Source organism: Falco biarmicus, chromosome 1 (assembly GCF_023638135.1).
Source record: "Falco biarmicus isolate bFalBia1 chromosome 1, bFalBia1.pri, whole genome shotgun sequence".
In the NCBI taxonomy this organism is placed as follows: domain Eukaryota; kingdom Metazoa; phylum Chordata; class Aves; order Falconiformes; family Falconidae; genus Falco; species Falco biarmicus.
Window position 1 is genome coordinate 53,928,563 of NC_079288.1, and position 18,176 is coordinate 53,946,738.

An 18,176-nucleotide genomic window follows, 5' to 3' on the forward strand; every position below is an offset into this window, starting at 1 on the left:
ACTTTGGCTTAGGAGTCTCAACTAAAACACCTGCTGTTAGCGATGCACAGCACTGCATTGTGCTGAGATGATGCAGCCAAAGGTAATTTTCCTTGGAGCAACTGACAGCTCAGTGCAGCTGTAGAGATTTTAGCTACAACAGCAGCTGCTGAAATAAAAGCTAAGCTCAATGGCCTTTGCATGACAGCAAGACTGAGTGCAATTTTGGAATGCTCCAATAAAGTATTGATGGGCAGGAATGACACCAGCACCATTGTAAAAGACACAGCTGTTGCCAGTGTGTTGTGCACATGTTAGTGTAGGGAGCCAACATGTTCATGAGTCATATAAAGTTGTATTTACAGTTTGATTCTACAAGGGAGAAGGAATAAACGGGCAGCAATACATAGATGTATGAGCAAGGTGATGCAGTGGAATTGTGCACTAGCCTCCCACTTGTGTGGAGCCCTATCTATTTATCCATTCATCCAGATCTAAAAGCTGGTATGGAAAACAGTGGAATGATCTCATCTTTGATATTCAACCAAAAAGTCACCACAAAGTTAGGGATGATGAATGGCCCCTGCCTAAGCTTGTAAGTGGAATGGCATGGTTGCAATGTCACAATGGTGCTCCATTACTGGCATGCTCCTGGAAAATCAGTGCAGAGGTCAGCCGTTGCCTCCCATTTCCTAATGGCAATTCAGAGAAGAAGCAAGTTCATGGGGCTTGAGAAGCCCTGGGTGTTCTGGGAATCCAGCCGGGATGTATATAAATGTGGGTTTGGACCTGTCCATGTCCATGGTGTTGTACCAGCTGATGGTCACACGGAATGCCATAACCCATATTAAACAGATTGATTGTACTCATTCCTATCTTTAGGCTTCAGGTGCTATGCAGCTATAAGCCTAGCACAAGCAAGGAGATAAAAACGCTGAAAAAATCCTAGTGAAAAGAGATTAAATAATTTTTCATTATTTCAAAATATTTTATTTTTGTTCAGAAAAACAGTCCAGGTTAAGCAACAAGCTTAAAAATCAAACGTCTCCCCAGGAGAGTTTTGAGTGTGAGCCCTGTGTAAGAACAGCTTTAGTTTTCTGTAATTGTGCATGGTTTCTGCCAGAATTTGTGAATTTTTAGAACTGGAGAAAGTATGTAACTGTCTGAAATCCTTCATCATTTGTGATTAGACCTGGAGCGATGTAGAGCTTGACCCGGTAGAGCCAGCTCATAAGAAACTGCAGCCTCACCGAAGTCATTCTTTCTCAACAAGTCTGAGACAGGAGAAGAAAGTCCTGCTCCCAAAGACCTGGAGCTGTGATGCAGCAAGTGCAGAAAAGGTAAGTAAAAAAAGTCTCTGCTGAGGACTCTCCATTTTACTGTTAATCTTGCTACAGTACATCATCTCTGGAATAATAGCTCAGCCTTTATACCTTTATACAGATGTTTCATCTGTAGGCTTCATTTATACGGATTCCAGTGGCCTTTTCACCTTTGCTGTTATTACTTTCTTTGTGACTAATAAGAATGCCAATAATGTCTTATTAACTTTTTTTCACTGATATGTTGCCTGGTTTTATTGGAAAGCCAGCATCAGCTCATAGCTCTAAAGCTTCATTAAAACCTTTAGTAGCATCAAATGTAAGCTAACGTCTTTGCCTCTTTGTTTGTTTATCTACCCCAGCTCTGGTTCCTCCCATCCTGACACTTGTGCCCACATTGTGGCAGCATCCTTTTATTACAAAGTCAGGGCTGCAAACCAGAGTTTGACATGATAGAAACCACCCTTTTTCTTCTTTTCAGTGTACATTACAATGTTTTACTTTTGTTGAGGGGGAAGACAAGAAAGAAACTCCCATTTCTCCCTAAGGGTGGGAGAGTCTGGCAGCTGCCACCCTTCCCTTACTGAAAGAGGAGATGGTGAGTACTTAGTGCATCTTCTGTGGATGCACCATGCTCATTGCCCAAACCACTGAGGTTTGGTGTCATGCTGTTGAGAAGCACCTCATTTCCTTGAGGAACTGCTGAGGATGGGAGCAGTAGGTCACCTGCAAGTCAGCTTCTGCCAGAACTATAACACAAGTTTCAAAATGACTATTTGTATGGCTGGCACAATGCCAAGCATATATAAGTGCTGCATTTTCAAGAAAAAACATAGACTTACAATCCCCCGATAGTGGTTAGACTGAGTAGCACCCTTTCTGATGGAGGCACCCTTTAACGGGATGACTCTAGTGTGTGTAATGAAACACCCACACCTTGGACAGCTACAGCATCTGCTTCTGTCTGTTGTGCTCCCTTCCAGCTCCAAGGCTAATTGTCTAGAGACAGCGTAGCTTTAAGCAGGAGCAGTTCCAGCCATCCGATGATCCAGTTCCTGCATGTGTCTGCCTTGTCTTCTTTCATGTGTCTCCTTAAGATCAAGTCCTGAGAAACCTTGGTCTTCTCCTGTAAGTGTTGTGAATAGTATTGATGGAAAAACAATGGCTTCAAATGTGGCAGGCAACATGGGTTCAAATCTACTGCCCTCCGTCACTAGACCAGTGTGCCCAAGGTTGTAGGCAAGTGCGAAAGACAAGAGACTGTCTCCAGGTTCTGGAGAACCACTGGCTTTTGGTCTCACAAGGAAGGAGAAGCAAAATAAGTCTGAGGTGTTCTGCATAACATTTTTTAAATTATTATTAAATAAATGTTCCTGTATTCTTGAATTTCTTGAATTTAGCAACTGTGTACCCCACAAGAAGGCTCAGACACTATACTTTGTCCTTGAAAGACATCTGTTGGATTAATTCAATAAACAGTCTTTAAACATAGTACCTTTGTGCTGAGGCTTTCAGTGGTGGTCACTTAGATGTGCGGAGTTTATTTACATTGAACTCTCAAAGCCTCGTTTGCTTTTCTCAGTATTTTCGGTGAAGATTCCTGTGTGGTGTGAAGATCCATTGTGTGTTAGCTAAATGCAATGCATTGATATTCATGCTATCAGAATAAATATTTGTTTGTCAAGCTCAGTTAGAGATTTTCATTATGAGGCCACCCACTTATCCTTAAAAAAAACCCCAACCAACCCTAAAGAAACCCCGCTGCATTTTTATATATTTATTTTAGAATTTTAATAGCATTACTGGGTTGTTTATGACTGAATTTCTATTATGGCACTTCCAAAAATGGTCAAGTATGGAAATCCAGGTGTGTTTTTGGTGAAGGGTCACCTAACTTTTTGATTTAACAAAATATACATTTTTTTTAGGAAAAGAATCTTATGCTTCCTTTGTTTTCTTTAAGAAGACCATCTCAACAACATCTAAAAAACTGATGTACCTCTGAATTCTTTTAACTGACTGAGATCAAGATTCTTAATGCACCATTACAGATGGGTTGTCAAAAAAGAAAAGACATCCCTCAAGTGAAAGTAAAAAAGCCAATTGGTGTCCCAGGCTTGGTGCTTTCCAGAGCATAAAAACCACATGGGACTCTTTTCTGTGCTGCCACAAAGGTATGATCCAGCCCCATGATTTATTGCGGTTAATTAGGATGGTAACAGATTTGATGTAGACTGACACCTAGAAACCTGGCATGGCAGGGAAGAGGCCTTTTTGGAAGCATTAAAATGCAGGCATGTATCATGAGGATAAGATAGGTTTGGATACTTGATTTCAAAGGACAGTTGCCAAGTGTGCTCTGTGCATCCAGGTTTTGTGTCAAGGGAATTACCCAGCATGACAACTATTAAAAATACTTGGAAGTGGTGTCCTTCCCACTAAGCCGTATCCAAAAGAAACCCATCCTTCTGCAGCAGTGAAAACAGCACTTGAAGAAGGGAGGAGTGGTTTTGAGTTTTTTCATTCTGTTGCTATATTTGATTTGGAAAAACAGACTTTTCTTCTTTGTCAGATTGATTTAAATGACTTTTTTCAGCACATTGTGCTTGCCTGCACTTGGGTAGGTACGGCAGCTGGAGACACCGTTATCGATGGGGACTGGTGAGTGATTCCTGCTTATGGAGCAGAATTACACAATGCTTCAGAGTATATCAGTACCTAGTTTTAAACCCAGATTGACAGAAACGTGGGGAGTGGAGGCAAGGAGAGACTAAAAATTCTGACTTTTTAACATAAAAAATGAAAATTTTTGTGAAAACCAAAAGCATTTGGGTTTTTGTCTGTAAAATCAGGCTACACCTATGCTATGCAATAACATTCTCTCAATCTACTTGCTAAGACTGAGATGATGATCCCTAAATCTTAAAAAATAAAAAACAAAACCCAAAAAAACCCCACCATCTGCCTTCCCTTTTTGATTTAAGGAACCGTTTAGTCAGTATAAAGGTAGTATCACAGGCCATGGACTAGGTGGAGACAAAGGGGACCAAGATTACAGCCTCTGCTGAGCTGTAATCATGCTAGAAACTGATCTAACTTTTTTAAAGAAGTTTCAGCACCAAACCCCTATAAATCCATGAGAATTAAATGCCTGAACACTTCAAGGAGACTGAAGTTGAAGTAAGGAAGCTTATGACTAGAACAGGAATATCTGCAATAGAGAAAAAACTTTACAAAACTTGGGGTCAGTACTCGGACCGCTGCTGTGTAAGATTTTTGTCAGTGACATGGGCACTGGGATTGAGTGCCCCCTCAGCAAATGTGTTGACAACACCACAAGCTGTGTGGTGTGGTTGACACGCTGGAGGGAAGGGATGCCATCCAGAGGGACCTTGACAGGCTTGAGAGGTGGGCCCATGCGATCCTCATGAAGTTCAACAAGGCCAAGTGCAAGGTCTTGCATGAGGGTCGAGCCAATCCCAAGCACAGGTACAGGCAGGGCAGTGAATAGATTGAGAGCAGCCCTGAGCAGAAAGACTTGAGGGTGTTGGTGGATGGGAAGCTCAACATGGCCTGGCAATGTGTGCCTGCAGCCCAGAAAGTATGCTGGGCTGGATCAAAAGAAGTGTGACCAGCAGGTTGAGGGAAGTGATTCTCCTTCTCTACTCCACTCTAGTGAGACCCCACCTGGTGCACTGCCTTCAGCTCTGGGGCCCCCAACATAAGAAGAATGTGGAGCTGCGAGTGAGTCCAGAGGAGTGTCACAAAGATGATCAGTGGGCTGGAGCACTTCTATGAAGACAGGACAGGCTGAGAGAGTTGGGGTTGTTCAGTTTGCAGAAGAGAAAGCTCCAGGGAGACTTTATAGTAGCCTTCCAATACGTAAAGGTGGCCTACAAGAAAGCTGGAGAGGGACTTTTAACAAGTGCCTGTAGCAATAGGACAAGGAGTAATGGCTTTGAACTGAAAGAGGGTAGATTTAGATTAGATATTAGGAAGAAATTCTTTATTGTGGGGGTGGTGAGGTATGGGAGCAGGTTGCCCAGGGAAGTTGTGGATGATCCATCCCTGGAAGCGTTCAAGACCAGGTTGGATGGGGCTTTGAGCAACCTGGTCCGCTGGAAGGTGTCCATGCCCATGGCAGGGGTGTTGGAATTAGATGATCTTTAACGTCCCTTCTAATCCAATCCATTCTATGATTCTATGATTATGGGAAGCTCAAGCTAGGGAGAGACTTGGTATAGCTAGTTAATATGCTTTACAACTGCATTAAGAAAAACAAATAGAACTATAACTCTGAAAGGGGCTTTATAGCAATCTAAGTAAAGCTTAGTCATACTATGAATTTTATTACCTTCATGGGAATTCACATAGTAATGAAGTAAAAACTGTGTTTTACTTTAAATGTTGATTTTTCCCCAGGAAGAAGGGACTTCTAACTTCTCGCTGTATCTGGCACAGTGATTTTATAACCTTAACAGTCATTTTTTAAAGCAAGCCAAAACTGATCACTCATGCCTACTGTTGCTAGTGTATTTAAATATTAACTGACACTTTCAAAGCTTACTTAGTTTACTCTGGATTTGCATACTATTCACGAAGAGTTATGGAAAGGTCACAGGGGAGTTGTCATCCAGGCCAATTTAGAAATTAGCGTGCTCTCAAAATAGGCAGATGGGGAATGGTTAGCAAAGCAAAATCACAGCTGCTGTTTCTCCCTTCTTTGTTGGTGGAAGTACTGTTCAATAGATGAATGCAAACCCCCCGACTGCTCCAAGGCAGTACCAGAGCCATTTGGGGACACCATGATAGAGATTGTCACAAGGATGATGAAACATTAGCCAAATAAAGATTACAGTGTACTTGGGTCTTATCTGAGATTTCTTCCATGAGAAAGAGATATGTACAATTATCCAGTACTTTGAGATGTATAAAAAATGGAGAAATGTATTTTTTTTTAAACATAAAATAAATCAGGTATAGAATGGGCTTTTCTTTTCTTGTTTTGTTTGTTTGTTTGGTTTTTTTTCTCTTTGATCTCTGCTGATATTTGAACATGTAGTCTTTTGCTTCATTTAACATCCTGCTTTCCAAGCTGTAGATGTTAACACATCATGAATTTCCCTCGTTCTAGTCAATAATTAGTGTGTTTAGAAAATATGACTGGTAACTCAAATAGCGACTAGCGGTAATGAAGATTTTTAAATACTGGTTTCCACAGTCATATGCTGCATGACAACACTAAAGCTTATGTCTCCACTCCAGGTTTCACTCTCCTCCAGCTGTTTGGAGAAGGTGTTTGGGCAGCCAGTCCTACACAGTCCCTCTGCAACACTCATGAACAGCTGCCTAAGAACAGCTTCTCTGCCTGTCCATTTGAATAGCAGCAGTGTCAGCAGAGGAGGAGACTCAGGCACTTCACATCTGGCCACTCAAGAAAGTCAAGTTAATGGAGTCCTGGGCTCTATCATTAGCAATATAGTCCCCCGCATCATCATCATTCCTACCTCAGAGACCAACCTATTTCAAGAGGAACTGGAAGAGGAAGAGACTGAATTATTCCAGTTTCATAACAAAAAGGGAAATCTGCTGGACTTGGAAGGGCTTAGCTCATCCATGGAGTTCCTTGAAGCTGTTGAGAAATTTCTATCGTAAGTTTGTCAGAAGAAAACTTTCCGGTAATTATTTTCTTGGCATCTTCTCCACTTAATTATACCAAATAACCAAAGCCTTGTAGGTTAGATCATCAGGCTTTTTGTATGTTTATACAGTAGTCACTAGGCAGCCTTCAGATTTATCTTTGTCCAGACCAGTTCAGGCGTGGAAACAGGCTTTCAGATTGTGCTGCAGGAAATGAGCAGTGGAAGATCTGGCAGCAAGATTGAGTGGCATCGGTCAAGTTGGCCGCCTGCTTTGGTGGGGCCCTGATTTGTAACCACAGAGAGAGGTGCCAGCAGAAGGAAAAATGACTGAGCAGGAGCAGGGGCAGCTACTGAATGTTTCTGCTACCTGTGCAGCTCTCTTCTGGGTGGTGATAGGAAGCCCCACAAGACCACTGCTTCCACCAGCCCCAGCAGTAATGCAAATGGCTAGATGATGTGAACTGTTTTTTAATCAAATTATTTTCAGCATTGCTTTTGTTGTGTTTTGGTTTTTTAAATAGGCAGCTTGCTAGACATAAATAAATTGATGGTATAACTGGGAAGTGACTGCTTGCCTTTAAAATTTAGTGCTAGAAGTCTGGATTTTACTTCAGTGTTAGCATGATCACCTGAATGTCCAAAGGCAAGGTGCTATACCCTAAAACATACACTACTACTTGTAGAAGCATTTAGAGCACCTTCAGAGTTACAATCTTGACTAAATATGGGTGTATCCTAATGAGTCTGTGATTTAAAGGGTGAATGTTCACAGCTGGCTTGACAAGTCATTGATAAAAATAAAGCCTTGGCTGCTACGTATCACTTGTCTCTCCAGAGGAGATTCTTCTCTTCTCTAAAACGACCAGCAGATGTCTTCTACAGGTCATTTACCAGAGGCCTTCAGAGCAGGTAAAACATCATATCCAGGAGACAACTCCACAGTACTGTGGTGTTTGCTACAGGATTTGTGCTCACATCGTTACCTGTGGTTACTGATTGTGTTTATTTTATCTGTGCTTCACATTATGGGTCAGGTTCACAAGACTCTCATAGCATTTTATTCCCAACTGCATTCCTCCTTTTGTTACTCATTTTCCTGTGTTCTCCACATCCTCCCTTTCAGTCTCTGACTTTAACTGTAGATAACTTAAACTATGTTGTTCTCCACATAATATCAGTATAGCTTAGTAGAAAGCAGGCATTTCTCTGGATATAATAGTGCAAATGTTTGATCCAGCGAGTCTAGTAGCTTTCAGACATCCACGAGAGGGAGAGTTTATGTTCAGAGTCTCAGTTTATTCCCTTGACTGTATCCTAGATCACACAGAGACCACTGAGAGCATTTCCAAGTTTTGTGTATGCACTGGCTGGTCTTGAAAGGTAATTTCTCTTTTCCTGTTCTTCTGATGCAAAAAAACAGATGGAAAGCATAGCAGTATTTTTTAAAACAATTTCTTTGTTAAAAAATAAGACAGCACAAATCTTGTTTGCCGCTAGCTAGACAGGAACACCACTGAAGAACAAACTGAAATCCAATGCCTCCAAACTTGCAGACCCGAGGCTTTGCAGGGTGTCAGCACAGCAGACCGTCAAGAGGTCCGAGACACTTGCTTTTGGTACAGGCTGTGCTCTTTCTAGGGAAAAAAAATCCACTGCTGGGTTACAGAGGTGATTGCTGAGACAGGCTGCCTATTGCAATGCTAGCACTCTTAATGCTGCTATTATTTGAGGTACTCTGCTGTCTAGAGACCCTCATCAGAAATGTGGCCAACATACCAACATTCCTTACCTTGTAGAGAAGAGGGGAAAAGGGTGGTGGAGCCACATCATGTGTGTAGTCGTCTGCACGCAGCCCTGGTGCACGGGGCCAGGGCAGCACCGCGCTGCAGTACCTTTGGCTGAGTTGCCGAAAGCTGTGCCCATCAGGTGCCGGGTCAGGAATCACGCCGAGGTCAGCTGCAATCAGTTCAGCACTTCCAAAGGTAATTCCTGCATTTGAGGACTGGCACAGTGAGCAGGCAGCGGGGGGCAGCTGCTGGGGACTGCGATGGGGATGTGCTCGCCTGCAGCTCCTTGGTGCCAGGTGTTCATCCTGTGTGGGGTTTTGGCCACAATGAGTAATAAAATGTTAATTAAATGCAAAGTTCATAGAAAATGAAAGAGGCTTAATCCCAGGGTAAGCATACTGTCCTGTCATCTCTGATTCTTTTCATTTTGTTGCTGAACCTGTCCTGTCTGATTTGGTGGGTTTTTTTTCCTATGTCAGCTGTGCAGTGACCAACCTTCTTGCTTGTAATATCCTCAGCTGCTGTATCTCCTTTCTTCTTGAGCCAGATGTTGCTTAGCAAGTGTTCTTATAAGGCTTATACCTGACTTTTACTGTTGTAATTACTCCAAATAACAATAAGAAAATGTATTTGCTGTTCCAAGATATAAAAACATGCCCTAGAGCAGATTTTGCACTCAAGATGTTGACAGACTTGTACTGGTGAGGCTGTAGGCAGGATATTGCCGTAGTTTCTGATGGGATGAAGAAAGTAAGACCCAAAGTAACAGCCAACAAACTCCTCTTTACCCAGACAAAGTTTTGCATTCTACTTAGTCTACAAGATGACTTTCCAGTGATCTCTTGCATATGTGCTGGTACTAAAAAAGTGTCTCAGAAAACTAGTGGGCTTGAGGTACATGCGAGGAAGTGTTTCACTTGTACACTGTTAATGTCATATACAATTAGTACCACTGCTTCTGAAGCTAATGTCAAGTTTACTGTTTACTTCAACTGATGTACGCTAGAATGCCAAATGACATAGCGGTAGAGAGATAAAACATAAAGTTGTATGAAATACCAGTTAGACTTACTACGTTCATTGTGAGATTTTTGCAGAAACATCAGTCACAGAGTAGAAGAGTCTTAAATTGACTACCACAATGCAGAAAAACTTCATAAACTTCTTTGCTGCCACATTAGAATAGAGGGCACATAAAAATGTACAATATTAACTGTTGCTTCCCATTTCACAAAGGAATGTACTGGTTCACTGAAATGGAATAAAAATTCTTAGGAGTTAAACTAAACTATCCATTGTTTGTTTTTTTTATTCAGTCATTAATTTCAGGAATGAAAAGGTTGAGTCAAAGCTTTTGAAACCTGTGCTCTGATCCAGTGAACAGTAAGGTACACATATAACTTTATTTTCAAGTCATATAGACTGCTCACATGCAACCAAGCACTTGCCTACTTGAGTGCAGAGCATCTAAAATTAGAGTCTGCCGACCTGGTAAAATCTGAAGTTGCTCAGCAACTTTTGAAATATGATGACCTCAACTTGGATGTCAGGAATCAGGCAAACAAAAGTTTTAAAAACTAACCACAGTCAATACATTTGAACTGTGACAGCAATCTTTGATCTTTTTCCTAAATCTGAATGACTGTTAACCAGAAATGGTTTCTTTCTGCTAAATCTTTGTATAACACACTTACAGGATATGCTCCTATTTTGATGAGTAACAGAAATTTCAGACCATAAATGTAAACATTTTCTTTTATAATGGACAAAGAATTTTTTTTAATAGTTAAATCAATGGTTTGATAAAGGTTTCAAATAAGAATTAAAAAATTACTTACTTGAATCTTAATGAATCTTGCTGCCTTGGGTTAAAGGACGGACCTAATACCACTTTTTTTCCAGAAAGCTCATTCAGTTTCCGGACATCCATCCATTTACCTCCTTTCAGGAGATACCCCTGAACAAGAAAATGTTTCCACTCTGCTGCCTGAAAAACATTTATGTTGTGATGAGCAAAACTGGAAAATACTGGGAGGCAAATACCCTTCTTTTTAATTTCCTTAAACCACCCCTCACTTTTCTTTTTTTACATCTGCTCTTCACTGATTCCCTGTGTAGGTTATGCTTGGTATTTTTTTTGTCTGGTTCTTTCACAAATAGGTGAAAGCTGTGCAAGCTAGTGGGGAACTGGAAACTTAGGTGTGTATTATGCAGTGTTTTAAGCATGGACTCCTTTCTCGCATAGAAGTAGATCAAAACTGACCACAGTGCATCGGTATCGATTCAGCAAGTGCATGTACTAGGTAACTGCAGGGTGAAGTCAGACAAGGCAGAAGGAGCTGAGATGCAACTGTCCCTCCTGGGTCATCTCAACACAAGCTGATAATTATTTCTTGCTTTGCACCTCATCCATAACCTCAGTCTACACATCAATGTTCTGCCTGCACACCTTGAATAGACAAGTATTTAAGTGGAGAGTTTGGTGCCGGGACACCTTTGCTGTGCATGTCACATTTACTTGTGTATTAACATACACTATAGCTTACTAAGAATTCGGATGTCTGTCCATATATTTTACTTCCTTTAGGATGTGTCTGGCTTGCACTCATGTCTGCACTCTGGTTGCACTTGTTGGTGCTACAGGTGGTAGCAAGACATGAAAAGCTGACTGCAAAATGTCCGTCAGGAGTAAATCCACCGTTACTAATTCTCCTGTGTGCTAGTATGGGATTATATCTGTGTGCCAGCAATCCTAGTGCCAATACTTCGTGGTAAATTTTTCTGAGAGAAAATTTTTGTAGGGCATAGAGTCTTGTACAATACATTGACATATACATTTTTATTCTGAAACATTTTTACTCTTTATTTGTGGTTATGTATCTGTAGGCATTTTTACTTAAAAAGGCAGATGTGTTCTTCACCTTAAAGCAAAGCTTCAGAAGACCCTTGTCATCTTCAGGACCTTGTGCTGGACTGAATGAGCCAGACACAGAGGCAGTAACATGTGAGGAGATGGACTGCTGCCATTACCAGCAGTGCATGTTCCCTTAGGGTGATGCACTCCAGCCCTTTCCATCCATGCTGAGGGGCTGGTCTGATCCCTATGGAACAGTAAGACACATGTGCTAGTGGGTGCACATGAAAATGGTATTTTCCAGAAATTTATAGGGAACTAAGAGTGGATAGATTTTCATAGGGACAGCAGAAGATGCCTCCCTAGAGTTTCTCCTTGGCAAATTTCAGGTTCCTTTCCACTGTAAGCAGGTGGTAAAGCTCTTCAAAGGAACAGATGGATGTATTTAACGTTAACAACTAATTTTCCACGGGTGTGCTCTTGGAAACAAATGATCCCTATTTCCTGAGATGAAGAAAAAAAATCCAGCCCAGAGCAGACTACAAGTGTGGAAAATGTGAGACTGAACGCATTTGACTTGGGTAAGCAGTCAATGAAAACAGCAGCTTATAGTGGAAATTGTGGAGCCACCAGGAGTGCAGCAAAATGGCCAACTCCATCTTCATAACAGATGTAAAAAGCTGTATCCAACCAATTAATGCATCCAAGTGTTTTTGTCTAACTCCATCTACGGATAACCCAACAGAAATTAACTTGGAGCCACCAGCAGCTTTGCCACGTTTGGGTCACTGTCATCAGACTCAACCATCTGGGCACAAGCATGTCGAGGAAAGGGGGATAAAAATTTTTTTTTATCTGCAAGAGCAAACTTAATTTGCCTTGTTAAGCTCAGCAGAAAAAGACTGAGGGGGATATGACTGCTATCTTTACACGTGTCTAGGGAGGAAAAGAGGCTGTTCAAGTGAGGTGTCAGTTTTGGCACAGTAATAAGTTAGCATAAACTGTCTGAATTAGTGTATTCTGAAAATTATATGGGGTTTTAAGTGTTGGGTTGTTTTGGTTGGTTTTTTTTTGAGCCTGGGGCATATGCATTTTAGACACAAAAGGAACAACTGTGTTTTATACCGAGCTCAAGCCTCGTACAAGTGATGACATATAGCCAGCTGTAGCCCCAGTGGCAACCATCAGCAGCCAGTCTCAGACACCAATTGCTTCAGTAAAGTAATATTTTTTTATTTTTTTTAAAGTCCAAATACCCACAAAAATCAAATCCTGGTATTACAAATGTCTTGAGATGACCAGTTTGTTTGTGGTTTTAAGTAGGCTGAGCTTGTTTTGAGTTTCAGTGCACGGGTGACCATCAGGAGAGCGTACAAGGCAGGAGTCGCACTGGAGAAATGCAGCACATTTCTTGATGATGTACAGCCATCGAGCAAATAACCGCTTCCGATTTGCTGAGGGGAAAAATTGCTGAGTGACCAGTAGGATCTCTGTCATCCTTTTTGAAAAATTTAGCAGAAAATTGCCTGTCCCCTAAGGTATTTTGTAATGTGAAAGTAACTTGAGCTTCAGCAGCCTGGAAAGGACAAGCCTGCGTTTTGTTTTATTTCCCTCTTTGCTGTCATGCTGCCGAAAACCCACATGGTTTTCTAAGGCTGGGAGCTGACTTGGTTTGACCTTCTCCTCCTGCTCCCAAATTATGTTTACAATTGCAGTGTAGCTTAAGACCTTCTTTTGCAGCATCAGAGAGTCTGGCAGCAAGTGCCGAACCCTCTGACAGGCCTTTGGGGCTCTCCACTACATGCCTCGCCTTCCCAACCTTTAGTCTACCAGATGTGCTGGTCTGTGAGGCCCACAGAAATAGGCAAGTGAAAAGAAGTCTTCTGTAGTTTTCCATGGTTTCACTATCTTGCCTATTTTGGGAGTGACTGGTTGGCTTTTTCCTTTCTTTTTTTCTCACGGATGCCTTGGCATGCCTCCCAGCTGGCATAGGGTTCTTCCTCAGAAAGCCTTTGAGTTTGTGCTGGTATGGATTTATTTTCCCCACGTGATGATTTTTCCTGGAACAGCTTCTGAGTGCTGCTGTAAGTACCTGACAAATGGTCCTTCATAGCTGGGTTGTCTTGCCACACTCTGGTGCTGCTGATGCACTGAGCATTTGCTTTTGGGTGAAGCTCTTCCTGTCCAGCAAGAATTAACAACTAAGATTTCCAGAGGAGAAATGCCCACGGCATGTTTCCGTTCTGACTAAGGTGCTTTTCCAGATTAGTGTAAGATAAGAGCTGAAAATGGAATATCTGGAGGGTGCTTTTAACCACCCCACAAAGTTTGCTAGTTTGAATCTCTCTTCTTCACAGGCGTCTGTTTCAGAAAAGGCTGTTCTGCACTTCTGGAACATCAACGGTCTTAAAATACTGAACACTCTGATACCACAGCCTACAGATAAATCAGTGGTTTCAATGATACAAGGAAGAAAAAAGGGAGAAAATCAGTCAGTGGACATATCAAGGTTAAGGGCAGGTAGGAATCTCTTCCATTCAGCTCCTAGAGTCCAGATCTGTACTCTAGCAAACACAGTGAGGCTCAGAATGAGTGACTGCAAACACTCAAACAAGCCAGACCCTAAAATAATCACAAAACTGCGTAAAAAGTAGGGGTCCACCACAGTGAATTTTCATGAGTTTTGATCTTCTCTTCAAGATTTGTTCTCCAGCTTGAATAGACAGAAACATGATTTTTTGCACTGAAAAATGAAAAAAAACCACCAACCAAAACCAACTCACAGACTTAGACCAAGGGTCCAGTTAACTTAATATCCTGTCTCCAACGGTGACCAGCAACAAGTATCTAGGAAGAGAAGAAAAACAGCTATCAATACTTTCCTGCTATGCTCTCCCAGCCTTCAGCAGTTCTAGACCAGAAATTGTATTTAAATAGCTTTCACAGACCTCTTTTTTTTTCCCATGGATTTATGGAATTGCTTCTGGGACTCATGTGAAAGCCTAACTACCAAAACACCCCACAGGCTCTGTGGTTTAATTGTAATTTACACAAAACAGAGCCTCCCTTTGCTTGTTTTGAGGCAATGCCTGGTAACTGCATTTGTTGCCCTCCAGTTCTCACAGAGCGTGGCTGATCGCTGCCTGGAAGGTGCCTTCCCTGGAGCCCCACTGAGGCTGCATCAACTCCACTGATGGTCTCCTCTCCCAGAGGACAGGTCCCATCCCACCCACCTGAACCAGGAGCACCAACCCATTGGCACAGCAGTGCAGTGAAGCCACTGGATACCACAGGCAAACTGCAAAGCTGCTTTTGTTGCTTATTCTGGGAGGAGACGCTGCATCATTTTGCCTTATCCTTGCCCCTGGACACCCTGATCCAGACCCTTTCCCCCTCCTCTCCCACGCTGCTGTGCATCTGCCCTCTGCCTGTTCTTCTGACAGCATCACTGGTAAGATGGAGAAAAAGCCTGAAAAACTTGGAGCAGAAATGTGATGTGCTTGCAGTTAAAGAAGTATCTGCAAAATATTACAGACCATTTAAGCATTTGGCAAGCACTTTGGAGATAACTTATCAACAGGCTGTCTCCCAGCTCTTCTGGGAGGGAGGAAAATGTAATTATCCTCATCTAACATTAGCAGAGGCTGGGATGAAGCATGAGTGTGTGCCCAGATGGTAGCAGCATTGTGGCAGTCTCTTGCTCTCCCCAGCCCAAGCCAAGACACCAGAACCTTCAACCTCTCTAAGTGTAGCACGTGGTCAAAATCAATAAAATACTTGGGTTTCCTCTGTAGGTATTACATCAAAAATACAAAAGAAACCCCTAGATGCAAACAAGGCAACATCCATGAAGTTGGATCTCAACTGGGATCCAAGTTTTGCCACAGCATTTCTAACAGTATAATACAGTGAATTTCAATGATGGCTTCAAACAGCTGGAATTGTCACCAAAATGTATGCCTGAGACCCACTCTAGGACACATAGCAGGCACTGGATTAATATCTTCGCTCCTTAATCTGGCATGCCTCACAGCAGTAACCAGGGATTAATATAAAAATGGTATTTCTAAAAGCAAGGTTTCCAAGCCTTCTCTCCCAAAGAATATAACTCTTTTTAATAACCAATTTGGAAAAACTGTGGCCCACGCTTCTATTTCAGCCGGCAGGATGTTTTCTTTTTTTGCATAGTAACTGAACTTTCTAGTCTTAATATTATAAAACATTGGCAATGACAGTGAAAGTCCCAGCATCTTTTGAATATGCTGCATGGAATGTCCTGTTAGAAAATTAATATTATGCTTATATTGTCTTTGAAAGGAAATAGCTATGGGTAGCATAAGGATGAGGGCGCACAACACATCTGTCTAAATGTCCTCATACTGCCCTGGTGAAGCACAAGGGACACTGTCACCCCCAGCGCCTGTTCTGCCTCCTCCAGTGCGGCGTGCCCTGCCAGAGCCACCCCTGCAGGCAAGCGTCGCCTCTCTTCGGCTTGCAGGCAGGTGGATGAGGACTATTTTTGGTGCAGCAAACCCCCAAAACCCAAAAGGTAAGTAGGTATAAGCCCTGACTGGTTTTCTGCAGCCCAGAGTGGCTGGGAGCACAGGGTGCCTCGGTGGGAGGTGTTTGTCTCCCCAGAGTCAGGGCATGGAGAAGCGATGCTTGCCAGGGGCAGCCTCTGGTCCATTCAGGTCAACTAATATCTTGGGTGAATATATTTTCCCTGCCTGTCTGTCTGCTGCAGCTTAGGGAGAGGCCAGTGTTGCTTCAGTATGCATGACCCTTGTTTCCCTTTGCCGATGTGGCTTGCAGGACTCACCCAAACATATGCAAGTGAGTCAAGCCTTTCCTCCCACAGGCTGGACGGAGAGAAAGGCGGAGGAAGGCCACTCTATTTTTATCTGCCAGAGACATGCAGACCTCATGGTGATGGGGGACAGATAATTACATAAGAAGTCATGCTAAGATTTCCTATTTAAGTCTATCTGGCCTCTTCCTTATCTCAAGTGCTGTACTAGCAGTTCCCGCTCTGAATGCCCGTGATCAAAACACAAGGCATTTTCCTGGAATTCATTACATGATGTAATAGCCTATTTAATGAGCGTGTCTTTTCCATACGCTGTTCTTCCTGGCGAATGCTTACAGCTAGGTCCTGCTGCAGTGGCTATGTTGGTAGCACCAGACCTGTTGTAGCCCCACAAGCAAAACCATGGGGTGAGCAAAAGAGGGTCATTAACCATGGGGGGAAAAGGACTCGCTTTTGAGCAGACTGTCAAATATTGTGGTTGTTGCCTCCACACTGCTCCTGCCACCCCTCTTGAGGGAAAGTGTTTTGCACAGAAAATGCACCTAAAAAACCCTTTCAATTGATAACTTCAGCTTCTGTAGCTGTTAAGTCCTGGGTGCTTTCATGCTGCTGTGATCCAAAATACATCCACCTATGCATCACCTGGTGTCTGCAAAGACAGCCGGGGCAGGCAGGCAGGTCCTTGGGCTTAGTCTCTCCCCTTCGACAACAAGGGTATTGCAGATATTTTTAACTTTCCCCATGACTGATTTAGGGATTTTGTGTCATGCCTGAACAGCTGGCTATGTCCCACTGAGCCCCTCTTTACACAGAGTTCGTCATAGGTGTCTCCACAGTTTGCCAGTAAAAACACCTTTTCCCAGTTCCACTAGCAGCAAAAAAGGGGAGCAGTGACAGCAAGGAGGCTTTATAGCTAAAGGACAAGTGAAGCTGTGAGGTCCTTTAGTGACATTATCGTGGGAAAAGCCACATATGTTGCTGCAACTCGAAGCAGCAATCTCTTTTAAAAATGTCACCTTTTATTCTCCTGCTGCTCTAAAGCACTCGGAGGAAACAAGCACACTAAAAACAAGGCAGTGGCCTGCAGCTCCCGGGAATGTCCTGGGCCACATGCCACAGGGGTGCTCTTGGATTTCAGGTGACGCAGAGGCTATATCCAGCTCCTGGGCACCGAGGAGGATGGAAACACTTCTCACCATGTTAAAAACGAAGGGCTAGACTCCAGCCATCTAAACACAAGTAATTGGTTGGTAGTTCAAGGAGAAACCAGAAACGCTTCCTGCAAAGGTTTCTGGTGTATTACACGTGAAACGCAAAAGATTTTAAAAGAAGTGGACGAAAGGTCTCTCTATTTTTATATAGCAGAGTGAAAGTGTTAGATATCTGTGGCAGTATTTAGTCTGAAGGAAAGCGAAATTGAATCTGAGTGACATAATGAGAAAGTGTCTGGCAAAGCCTGGTTCGGAGGAAAGCAGCACAGACCCATGCCTTCTAGAATTTAGTTTTTAAGATGAACATGCAATGGAACCAAAAGCTATGGTATAGCTAGAAGCTACTGTATAGTGGAGTCACACTTTCAGGAGGAAAGACAAAGGTGTTGGCTTTTTAAAGCACAAAATATATGAACTGAGAAATGAAACTAAATTTCAGCGATATGAGCTGAAACTTAGAAGACTTGCACAGATGAGAGCAGCAAGCGGGAACACAGTGTGTAAGAAGCAAGTGCAAAATAAAGGGAGGCAGGATGAAAACTGCCTAAAACTGGCACAGCAGGGTAACTTGGAA

General features: G+C 42.6%; 1 protein-coding gene across 17 annotated transcripts in view; it reads left to right on the plus strand.

Moving 5' to 3' along the window:
• Nucleotides 1-10,021, plus strand: part of LOC130150074 (melanopsin-like) — a 49,941-nt gene extending 39,920 nt beyond the window's left edge. For 13 of the 17 annotated variants that reach the window (XM_056340681.1, XM_056340698.1, XM_056340690.1 and 10 more), the window contains 2 exons: nt 1,170-1,319; nt 6,567-10,021. In XM_056340681.1, coding sequence (XP_056196656.1) covers nt 1,170-1,319; nt 6,567-6,956 — 540 coding nt within the window. In that variant the 3' untranslated portion in view covers nt 6,957-10,021. Of the gene's footprint in view, nt 1-1,169; nt 1,320-1,782; nt 1,900-3,229; nt 3,476-6,566 lie in introns of all 17 variants that reach the window. The other 4 variants (XR_008822114.1, XR_008822116.1, XR_008822113.1 and 1 more) reach the window with 4 other exon arrangements.
• The last annotated feature ends 8,155 nt before the right edge of the window (nt 10,022-18,176 follow it).